The sequence below is a fragment of the Colobus angolensis genome, unplaced genomic scaffold (genome assembly GCF_000951035.1).
Source record: "Colobus angolensis palliatus isolate OR3802 unplaced genomic scaffold, Cang.pa_1.0 Scaffold41, whole genome shotgun sequence".
Classification (NCBI taxonomy): domain Eukaryota; kingdom Metazoa; phylum Chordata; class Mammalia; order Primates; family Cercopithecidae; genus Colobus; species Colobus angolensis.
In genome coordinates this window covers 2594368-2606487 of record NW_012117488.1, presented here as the reverse complement: position 1 = coordinate 2606487, position 12120 = coordinate 2594368, and the positions used below count along the sequence as shown (strand labels likewise).

The window sequence follows — 12120 nt, the reverse complement described above, 5'->3', positions numbered from 1 at the left end:
TCTGCTCTGCTCACAGCAGGTTAAATACTTAGGGCCAAAATTATCCAAAGGCACCAGTGAGTAATGTGTCCAGCCTATACTGGCTTATCCTCATCCCAAAACACTAAAGCAACTAAGAGGATTCGTTGGCATAACAGGCTTCTGCTGAATATGGATTACCAGGTACGGTGAAATAGCCAGACTGTTATATACACTAATTAAGGAAACTCAGAAAGCCAATACCCATTTCGTGAGATGGACACCTGAAGCAGAAGCGGCTTTCCAGGCCCTAAAGAAGGCCCGAACCCAGGCCCCAGTGTTAAGCTTGTCAACAGGGCAAAACTTTTCTTTATATGTCACAGAAAAAAACAGGAAAAGCTCTAGGAGTCCTTACACAGGCCCGAGGGACCAGCTTGTAACCTGTGGCATACCTGAGTAAGGAAATTGATGTATTGGCAAAGGGTTGGCATCATTGTTTACTGGTAGTGGCAGCAGTAGCCGTCTTAGTATCTGAAGCAGTTAAAATGATACAGGGAAGAGATCTGACTGTGTGGACATCTCATGAACGGCATACTCACTGCTAAAGGAGACTTGTGGCTGTCAGACAACCGTTTGCTTAAGTATCAGGCTCTATTACTTGAAGGACCGGTGCTGTGACTATGCAGTTCTTAATGCAGTCACATTTCTTCCAGACAGTGAAGAAAAAAATGGAACATAACTGTCAACAAGTAATTGCTCAAACCTGCGCCACTTGAGGGGACTTTCTAGAGGTTCCCTTGACTGATCCCGACCTCAACTTGTGTACTGATGGAAATTCCTTTGTAGAAAAAGGACTTTGAAACGTGGGGTATGCAGTGGTCAGTGATAATGGAATACTTAGAAGTAATCCCCTCACTCCAGGAACTAGTGCTCAGCTGGCAGAACTAATAGCCCTCACTTGGAATCAGGAAGCCATTAGGAGATTATTATTGGCTGTACAGAAACCTAAAGAGGTGGCAGTCTTACACTGCCAGGGTCATCAGAAAGGAAAGGAAAGGGAAATAGAAGGGAACTGCCAAGCCAATATTGAAGCCAAAAGAACCACAAGGCAGGACCCTCCATTAGAAATGCTTATAGAAGGACCCTTAGTATGGGGTGGTCCCCTCTGGAAAACCAAGCCCCAGTACTCAGCAGAAGAAAGAGAATGGGGAACCTCACGAGGACGTAGTTTCCTCCCCTCAGGATGGCTAGCCACCGCAGAAGGAAAAATACTTTTGCCTGCAGCTAACCAATGGGAATTATTTAAACCCTTCACCAAGCCTTTCACTTAGGCATTGATAGCACCCATCAGATGGCCAAATTGTTATTTACTGGACCAGGCCTTTTCAAAGCTATCAAGCAGATAGTCAGGGCCTGTGAAGTGTGCCAAAGAAATAATCCCCTGCACTGCAGGCCCTACATTTCAATCCCTGTATCTTGAACCTACTTGTTAAGTTTGTCTCTTCCAGGATCGAAGCTGTAAAACAACAAATCAATCTTCAAATGGAGGCCCAGATGTAGTCCTTGACTAAGATCCACCGCGGACCCCTGGACTGGCCTGCTAGCCCATGCTTTGATGTTAATGACATCGAAGGCACCCCTCCCGAGGAAATCTCAACTGCACAACCCCTACTATGTCCCAATTCAGAGGGAAGCAGTTAGAGCCGTCATCGGCCAACCTCCCCAATAGCGTTTGGGTTTTCCTGTTGAGAGGGGGGACTGAGAGACAGAACTAGCTGGATTTCCTAGGCCAACTAAGAATCCCTAAGCCTAGCTGGGAAGGTGACCACGTCCATGTTTAAACATGGGGATTGCAACTTAGCTCACACCTGACCAATCAGAGAACTCACTAAAATGCCAATTAGTCAAAAACTGGAGGTAAAGAAATAGCCAATCACCTATCACCTGAGAGCACAGTGGGAGGGGCAATGATCAGGACATAAACCCAGGCATTCGAACCAGCACAGCTACCCTCTTTGAGTCCCCTCCCTTTGTATGGGAGCTCTGTCTTCACTCTATTAAATCTTGCAACTGCAAAAAAAAAAAAAAAAAATCTATTTCCTCCCCTCCCCAGCTCAGGTCTCCACATCACAGCTCAATGGAAAAGATAATGATCCTATCTCTTGAATCGCCCAGACATGGAGTTTCCCATGATAGTCTTAGGGCTGTTGGCCCAAACTGTGGAAACTCTCACTCTAGGGTGCACACAGAAATTCCAGAAGCCCCGAGGTTGAGGCTGACATGCAAAGCTTCAATGATCACAGCACTAGATTCTAGCATTACAGAATACTGTCTACTGAGAGTGCTAGCTGATTCTTTGAAGGCACTGTGAAGAAACCCTATGACAACAGTGTTGATGAAATTCAACACTGTGTGTAGCTGTACTTTGTTAATTTTCGTTGCTATATGATATTCCACTGTATGAATAGACCCCCTAAATTATTAGACTATTGATGGATATTTTGGTTGTTTCCCATTTGGAGTAATTATTTACAATGCTGCAATAGACATTATTACTATTATTATTTTGAGAGAGGGTCTTGCTTTGTTGCCCAGGCTGGAGTGCAGTGGTGTGATCACAGCTCACTGCAGCCTTGACCTCCTGGGTTCGGTTCAAGCAATCCTGCCCGCTCAGTCTCCCAAGTAGCTGGGACTACAGGAGCACACCAACATGCCTGGATAATTTTTAAATTCTTGTCGGTGGAGATAAGGTCTCACTATGTTGCCCAGGCTGGTTTTGAACTCCTAACCTCAAGTGATCCTCCTGTCTCAACATCCCAAAGTGCTGGGATTACCCGTGTGAGCCACGGCACCCAGCTGGCATTATTTTACATATTAAAAAGAACAGAACAACACCCTGATTCTCTGGATTAAGCCATCATCCTTACAATAGTCCTTGAGGTCCTATGTTACTTCTCTGATGTAATACCTACTACTCTCCCCCTTGGTTATTCCATCCAGTCATACCAGACTTTTAGTTACTCATCAAACATGCCAAGCACCCTCCTGTCTTAGAAGCACTGCACTGTCTAGTCCTTCTGCTGGGAATGTTCTCCCCAAGATCTGCACAAGCCTGTCTCCCTTCCCTCCTTTAAATCTGCTTCCATGTCGCCTCCATAAGACCTTTTCTGACCACACTATTGTAATTTCAATTTGCTTCTGTAACAGTCATCCCCCTTTATCCTGCTCTACTTCTTTTCTTCATATAATTAGGTATAAATTTACATACAATATACAATACATTATGTTTATGACTTAATCTCCCTCCCCTGGCTAGATGAAAAGCCCTAGAGGAGGAATCTTTAATTTTTGTTCACTGATGTATACTAAGTGCCTACAAGAGTACCTGGCACGTAGTAGGAGTTCAAGTGATACTTGTGGAAGGAAGGAGAAGAAGGAAAAAGGGAAAAGAGAGGAGGGAGGGAAAAAGTAGGGGAAGGAGGGAGGCAGAGAGGGAAGAAGTAAAGAAGATAGGAACAAAGGAAAGAAGGAAAGGAGGGAGGAGGAGGAGAGAGAGGAAAGATAGAAGGAATTTTGCCCTGAATAGGAAGACATAGGAGGTTAGTAGATAGAATCAATCAGTGAAAGAATTTTCTAGGATGGCAGAGATTTGAACATGTCCCACTTCTGAAGAAGGGAACCAGTAGAGATTGGAGGTCCAAGAGCATAGACTGAGCCAATTCTGAGAGTGTGTGAGGAAACAAGATCCAGAGCACAGGCAGTGGAATTAGCATTAGACAAGCCCAGGGCTGCAAAAAGCTGCTTTAAATCCTGGTGAATGTTTTGTCAAGTTCCCAAAAAGAGTGGACAGGCTAAACATTTGCCATGGGATTTCTGTTGCTACAGAATTGTTGGCTCTTGGGGTCCTGAGCTTCCTTCTAGATGGCTGGGCCTGGTAATTTTTAACCAAGTCCTCCTTACTCTACTGCCACCCCTAACCTGTCAGCCTTAGACAAATCAAAGGATGAATGACCATTATAACTGGAGGGAAGGAAGGATGGATGATGATGCAGACAAGTCACAGGCTTATTGGTACGATCCTAGTTGGAAGTGCTGGTTTGGTAGCTGGTTTTTTCTTTATATTTTTCACAGAAGTGGGGCTGAAGTCATTTGCTATGATTTACTCATGCTACTGGTGGTAGGCTTTGAGGTGAGAATGGAGGTACAATATTTTTGTTATTAAAAATAGGAGAATCGGCTGGGTGCGGTGGCTCATGCTTGTAATTCCAGCACTTTGGGAGGCTGAGGCGGGCGAATCACTTGAGGCCAGGAGTTTGAGACCAGGCTGGCCAACATGGTGAAACCTGTCTCTACTAAAAATACAAAAATTAGCCAGGTGTGGTGGCGCACATTTGTAATCCCAGCTATATGAATGGCTGAGGCATGAGAATTGCTTGAACCTGGGGGGCGGAGGTTGCAGTGAGCTGAGATTGCGGCACTGTACCCCAGCCTTGGCAACAGAATGAGACTCTGTCTAAAAACAAAACATAAATATAGGAGAATGGTAGGAACTGCTGCTGTGGTAAAAGGTAGGGGAATATAGAATCATGTCTAGTTCGTGTCAGTGATGTGAATTCATGGTTGCTAGAACTTGCCCAACTGTGCAATGTACAGCCCAGGTCCAGGCATGGAGCTCCAATCCCTCTCTCTTTTTGACCAGCTGAGATAGAACAATGGTGCAAATAATTCAAGGCAGCAAAAGCATCTTGGCTGAAGTGATAGACAATGAAGTCAAGGCTAGATGAGAAAGGAAGTAAAGATTTAAGGAAACGGATAGAAATAAAATGGAGGATTCTACAAACTACAGCAGTAATGATCAAACTTTCATGTGTGTAAGTATCACCTGGAGGGCTACATCCTGAAATTGACCAGAATCTCTATCTTCAACAAGGATCCTAGTAGATTCTAATGAAAGAAGGTCATAGAACAATTTTTTGTGAAATAGTGGATTTGAAATTGTAGTAAGTTTAAAGAAGTGATTTTTTTTTTTTTTTTTGAGATGGAGTTTCACTCTGTTGCCCAGGCTGGAGTGCAGTGGCGCAGTCTTGGCTCACTGTAGACTCTATCTCCCAGGTTTGAGCAATTCTCCTGTCTCAGCCTCTCAAGTAGCTGGGATTACAGGAATATGCCACCACGCCCGGCTAATTTTTTTTTTTTTTTTGAGATGGAGTTTCACTCTGTTGCCCAGGCTGGAGTGCAGTGGCGCAGTCTTGGCTCACTGTAGACTCTATCTCCCAGGTTTGAGCAATTCTCCTGTCTCAGCCTCTCAAGTAGCTGGGATTACAGGAATATGCCACCACGCCCGGCTAATTTTTTTTTTTTTTTTTGTATTTTTAGTAGTCATGGGGTTTCACCATGTTGGCCAAGCTAGTCTCAAACTCCTGACTTCAAGTGATCCACCCACCTCGGCCTCCCAAAGTGCTGGGATTGCAGGCATGAGCCACTGTGCCTGGCCAAGAAGTGATATTTTGAAAAGAGCTGAGGAGAAGGAGATGAAAGTGGGGGTAGGGGGGACAGAGAGAGAGAGAAATAAAAGGGAGAGCATGTGCACAAGACAGCAATAATGAGCTGGAAGAACAGGTCATTATAGTGGGAGATGATGAGTTTGTGATCTCAAAAGGTGAAGCCGACTTGAATGATAAAAGCCTCAGGGAGTGACCAAGGCAGTGGATGGCTGAAGTGCAGTAGAGGTGAACATCACCAGAGGTGAGGAGGTCAAAGTATGGAAAGCCTGGCTAATCCATGTGGACCTGAAGCCACCGCAAATGATAGCAGTACTCGGGGTGTGAAGCAAAACTTGAATAGAGTTCAAGGCCATTGGTAAATGAAGGGGAGGAACGAACTACAGGTGGGTAAACAAAACAAAATACATGTGGTAGGGGGTGGAACTGGTTAGGAGTTTTTACACAATGGTGGAAACATGAAACCAGCTAAAGTCAGATGAGTGTTTATTGTTTGCCAGGCTTTTGCATACATACATTAGTCCATTTAATTCTCAGAAATGACCTTCATATGAAACAGGTACTGATTTTATTCCCATTTTATAATGAAGGAACCAAGTGACTGAGAGGTTAAACATCTCACAGTTCTTATCCACCATGTTATGCTGACTCTCTTAAAAAATGATCATGGAAGATGTGTTAATACATTTCAACTGAAAAAAAAGGTCAGATCCCCTGAATATTGTTAGGAGTTGGGTTAACTGCTTTGGAAAAACAATGGAAATATTTAAATTCCAGTTGTACCGAAATATCTTTTAACATCCAGCAGGTGGCAGCACTAAGTAACAATTCCATACTAGGTCATCTAACAAACATTAATCCATTCTGCACATATCAAGACTTCTGTACACTCCATGCCTTGATGATTTCTTCAGCAGCATCCAGTGTGCTGTCTTTCTGTAAATTAATGAAATAATCGTCATTATTACAGATAGACATAAATTCAAGATGAAGCAAATATTTAAATATACAACATAACGAAGATTTAAGTGAATATCTGGTCTCAAGTGAAGAAAAATTTTCAAAGTGAAAAAGCAAAAGCAGAACCCAAAACAGGAAAACAGTTCACCAAATGAATTATAATTACAGAAACAGGTCAAAGGGTACAGAAGAGTTTACACTGAAAAATAATAGCTAGCTGCTCCACCCCCTTTCCACCCCTTCCTATGACTGCCTCTACCTTCAAGATAACCTTTTACGGCAATTTCTGGTTTTAGTTCTAATGGCTACCACCAAAAATCTAATAGTGTGTTTATGCTTCTATTTCCTTATTTGTGAACTTCACATATTATCTACTATACCTATACTTTGCTCTAAACAAAAAAATTAGTTCATTCACACTACTCTGCCCCTTGTTTTCAAGGTTTCCTAGTTGTAATTATTGAAAAATAGTTTATTTTTTGAATAAGTGATTCATACATATAGCATAAAATTAGACAGGTGTAAGCAGAGAAAATCCAGCCTTCTGTTGTTCTTCTTCTGTTTCTCCACTTCTTTTTCTTTGTCTTCTCTCTCCACCAGAATGATTCAGTCTGAAAGCCAATAGGTGAGGCTGAGCAAAGCGGCTGTCCATGTATAGGGCTGGAAGAACCTTGGCAATCCTAGTGCAGGACACTGCAGCCAGAGTGGAGTGAGCAGGGTGGCTAGCACAGGTGTCATGAGGTGATAGTGCTGGCTGCAATAGGATGTCACACTCTTGAGTGGGGTAAGTGAGGCACCTGTATGGTAGGGTGGCCTCATGTAGGGTCCGGGAGCCTGGATGAGGTGAGGCAGGCATCTGGCATGGCGTCAGTGCCCAAGAGGGGCAAGAAGGGCTTCTGTGTAGTAGGTGACAGTGGAGGCCTGGTATGGGGTATTGGAGACCTAGATGGGGGCACCTCTCCAGGAGGATGACAGGACAGGTCAGCATGGGTGATAAAGCCCAGGTAGGATGAAGATGTAATGTAGCAGCCTGGCACAAAATGTCAAAGCCTGAACGGGGAAAAGGGTATCCTCTCAGGGACTGGGAAGGTGAGGGGTGCGCAGTGGCTTTGACAGGAGATTGATCCCATACAGAAGTATTGATTAAATTAGTAATTACATGACTAGTGGCCAAATCTGGGAAAATCTAAGTATCAAAATAAGTAATAATAATAATAAATTTTAGCCCACTGTACTATAAAATAAAAATCCAGAAGTCCACATTGATACATATGAATAAGTTAATAAATAAATTGCTTAATGAGATATGGAATATTTTCATAGTACCTTACTATAAAATGTTTACTATTTAACAAGAAAAAGTGTAACTTTATGCTAGAAAAGACTGGCAAACACCACCTTAATCAGGTGGTTAAAGTTAACATCACTGGTAATAGGAATAATTGAAATCATGTGCCACCTGATACAATGAAAAGGATAGCACATCATCACTTCTGTGGTTTCCTGCCGAAGTGTATAGCCTGAATCTGAGCATGAGGAAACATCAAGCTTAAATTGAGGTACTTTCTTAAAAATAATTCGTTGATAATTTTCAAAAGTATCAAGATCATGAAAGTCAAAGAAAACTGAGAAACCATTCTAGCTTGAAGGAGACATGACAACTAAATGTGATGCATGATTCTAGCCTGAATTAATTAAATAAATTGTTATAAAAAGGACATTATTGGGACAATGAATGACATTTAAATTGGATCTGAGGATTAGATGGAGTATCAGCATTAACTTCATGATTTTGAGGGTTATATTGTGGTTCGGGAGGACAATGTCTTGTTTGTGAAGAATACACAAGAAAGTATATGGGGGTGATAGAAGCATCATCAGTAATTAAGTTGATGACTTACTCTGAAATAGTTTAGAAAAAAGTTCTTGAAACTTAGGTTGAGAGCATTTCAAAATATTTGTTTTAAAGTAGGTCAGCTTCCCACCTATCTCCCTCAGTCACCCAGTTTTTCTCTCCAGAGGCAACACTGGGATTTCATTATATATTTTCCAGAGATTTTCATCTATCTTTCTTTTTAAAATTGTATATTTTTTATTATTCTTGTTTATTTATTTTTAACTTTTATTTTAGGTTTGGGGGTACATGTGAAGGTTTGTTACATAGGTAGACTCATGTCACAGGGATTTGTTGTACTGATTATTTCATCACCCAGGTATTAAGCACAGTACCAATAGTTACCTTTTCTGCTCCTTTCCCTCCTCCCAACCTCCACCCTCAAGGAGGCCTCAGTGTCTGTTGTTCCCTTCTTTGTGTTCATGAGTTCTCATTATTTTTGGCTCCCACTTATAAGAGAGAACATGTGATATTTGGTTTTCTGTTCCTGTGTTAGTTTACTAAGGGTAATGGGCTCCAGCTCCACCCATGTTCCTGCAAAAGACACGACTTCATTCTTTTTTATGGCTGCGTAGTAGCCCGTGGTGTATATGTACCACATTTTCTTTATCCAATCTGTCATTGATGGGCATTTAGGTTGATGTAAATGTACCATCATTTATTCAAGTGGCCCCCACTGGGGAATAATTTTGTTGTTTACAATATTTTGCTATTACAAACGATGCCTCAGTGAAAATTCTTGAATACAAGTCATTCAAAATGTGCAAGTAAATCCACAAGAAACTTGTAGAAGTAGAACTGTTGGGTCAAAGGGTATGGGAAATCACATCTGGATAGAAATTTTCAAACTAACCACCATAGAGATTTTACAAATTATACTCCCACTCTCAATTTGTGAGAGTGTTTTATGAAACTTTTTAGTTGTTTTGGTTGTTTCCAATCTAAGAGATAAAATAAAATTTCTTTGCAATTCTAATTTTCATTTCTCTTACTATGAAATAAGTTTGACAACTTTTATAAGTTTAACAACTACTAAGGATCTTACCCATAATATTACAAAGTGCTAATTTTGCCTTACATTTATTTATTTTTATCATTTCTATTTTGCTCTGAATTCAAACTGCTTTCTTTCAGTTTCTGTTTTCTTGGTATGGTTTTGTCATTCTTTTATTTTTAGCCTTTCTAAGAGGTGGAGTTAGGTGTGTCCACTTTCCCTAGAAACTTCCAGCTACTTCCACACTGTCTGCCAATATTGACTGTTGATGTAAGAAGAGTCTGGGACCACACTGATCCTCCCCTCCTGGACCCTCTGGAGGCCTTGATCTTATTGTCTAGGTGCTCAAAGGAATTGTCTTTGAAGCCCAATATATCAAGCGAGGTATATCTCAGTGTTAATAATTGTGTGACAATTATTATTATTTCCAGGTTCCATTTGTTCTGCTCTTATTTTTTTCTAGCAACTCTACGTATTTTATTTTTCCTCTGCATCAATAATTTTTCTGCCTAATATTTTAAAAATTATTTGTTCCTTTCCACTTCCTTTTGTTCACTTATCTCCATCCTTAATGTCCTTACGGAAGTATTTAGTGTTCTTTTAGTGTTCATTATTTCAGCAAATAATGTCACCATCATTTCCAATAGCTTTATTTTTTCTTTTCAATTTCCTACCTGAACTCTGATAGCTCCCATTTGATCTTCTTATAATATCTTACTCTATCTTCCCTGAATTCGTAAAATCTCTGCTTTAATTTCTCATTTTAAAGGTTTTAAATTTGAAATAGCACTAATTTTATTTGCTCTATGGCAACATTTTTTTTTGGGCGAATATTCTCTAACACTTGTTTTTCCTTGTACCTTTCTCTTTTCCTTACAGTGTCCTATATACATTCACAGTTGGTTCCTCTTTTATTATTATTATTATTGTTATTATATTTCTTGAGACAGAGTCTCACTCCATCACCCAGGCTGGAGTGCAGTAGAGCAATCTCAGCTCATTACAACCTCTGCCTCCTGGGTTCAAGTGATTCTCATGTGTCTGTCTCCCGAGTAACTGAGATCACAGGCATGTGCCACCACACCCACCCCAATTTTTTGTATTTTTAGTAGAGATGGGGTTTCACCATGTTGGTCAGGCTGGTTGTGAACTGCTGACCTCAAATGATCCTCCTGCCTCGGCCTCCCAAAGTGCTGAGATTACAGGTGTGAGCCGCCACACCTGGACCCTCCCCTTTGATTATTAATCATTTTTTATTGAATTCTCTTTGTAAGCTTCCACTGCCAAAGCATGTACTATACCTATTGTTCTGGGTAATAAGCATGCTACCTGGGTAATAAGCATGCTACCAACTACATTTTAAAAACAGCAGTAACATACTTGGAACCTTTTAAAAAAGGAGGAGAAGTTTGATGGTGATAAATCTCTCAACTTTCACTCTTCAGGGATATCTACTTCATTTTCATTTCTAAAGGATATTTTCCTAGATATAGTATTCTAGGCTTTTTTTTTTTTTTTATGTCAGTGCTCAGAAGATGTTATTTCATTGTATTCTGGTCTCCATTGTTTCTGATAAGAAGTTAGTTAACATTTCTACGGGGACCTGCTGGGCTTATGCAATCCTTGTACCATAAACTCCTGAGTAGCGAGTACCATAGGCATGTGCCAGCAAGCCTAGCTAATTAAACAGTTTTTTAAATAAAGACAGGATCTCATTATGTTTCCCAGGCTGGTCTTGAACTCCTGGACTCAAGCAATCCTCTCGCCTTGGTCTCCCAACATGTTGGGATTACAGGCATGAGCCACTACACCTGACCTCTGGCTGTTTTTTTTCCCTGACATCTTCAATACTCTGTTATCCCTATAAGTATTTCATAGCAGATATTATACTTTTAAGTTCTTGAATTTCCACTTGGTTCTTTTTTTTTTTTAATAGTTTGAATCTCTCTGTTCACTTATTATAACCACGTTTTCATCTAATTTCTTAAACATGCTTCAAATGTTTACTTTAAAATCCTTGTCTGCTAATTTCTAGATTTGGGTCACCTTTAGGCCTATTTCTATCAACTTATTTTTTGCTTTGCTACAGGTCACATTTTCTTCTGTTTTCCTATGTCTAGTAATTTTTCAGTGAATGCTGGAAATTGTCATATTACATGGTAAGGGGTCTATATTATGTTGTCTTCTTTCAAAAAGTGTTGAATTTTATTTTGGTAAGCAGTTAATTTTAAAACCATAAGCCAAAATTTAAAAACTGCATATGAGTATATCATTTTTAGAAACAGAAGAAAATGGTGGTTTACAAATGGAAATGAGGATACTATATATGTGTTTTCAATAGAGCAAGGAACTTACTTTAATGAAGCAAAATCGCACAAACTTCTCAAACTGTGATTTAGTCTCTGAGTTACAGAATGCTGAAACGGGGATGGCTGATAGTTTCTGAAAAATAGAAACATATAATAAGAAAATTACTTACACTTCAAATATTAATTTTGGTACTATAGACACTAGAGGCAACTAGATACTTTTAAATAGTCACAATAATTTCCAAAAAGAAAAATGCTTTTAAAAGTCACAAGTGGAGTATCATATAACAACATTACATTTGATCGATTCCAAAGCATACTAGCAGGTTTCCTTCATAAATTAACTATAAAATATAATACATGGCCGGGCGCGGTGGCTCATGCCTGTAATCCTAGCACTTTGGGAGGCCGAGACAGGAGGATCACGGGGTCAGGAGATCAAGACCATCCTGACTAACACGGTGAAACCCTGTCTCTACTAAAAATACAAACAAAAATTAGCCG

The 12120-nt window shown here is 40.4% G+C and overlaps 1 protein-coding gene across 3 annotated transcripts in view; it reads right to left on the bottom strand.

The window, feature by feature from the left end:
• Nucleotides 1-5922: 5922 nt before the first annotated feature.
• Nucleotides 5923-12120, bottom strand: part of CCBL2 (cysteine conjugate-beta lyase 2) — a 62443-nt gene continuing 56245 nt past the window's right edge. For 2 of the 3 annotated variants that reach the window (XM_011956059.1, XM_011956061.1), the window contains 2 exons: nt 11663-11749; nt 5923-6395 (listed from right to left, as the gene is read on the bottom strand). In XM_011956059.1, the coding sequence (XP_011811449.1) occupies nt 6333-6395; nt 11663-11749 (150 nt within the window). In that variant the 3' untranslated portion in view covers nt 5923-6332. The remainder of the gene's footprint in view (nt 6396-11662; nt 11750-12120) is intronic. The other variant, XM_011956060.1, reaches the window with a different exon arrangement.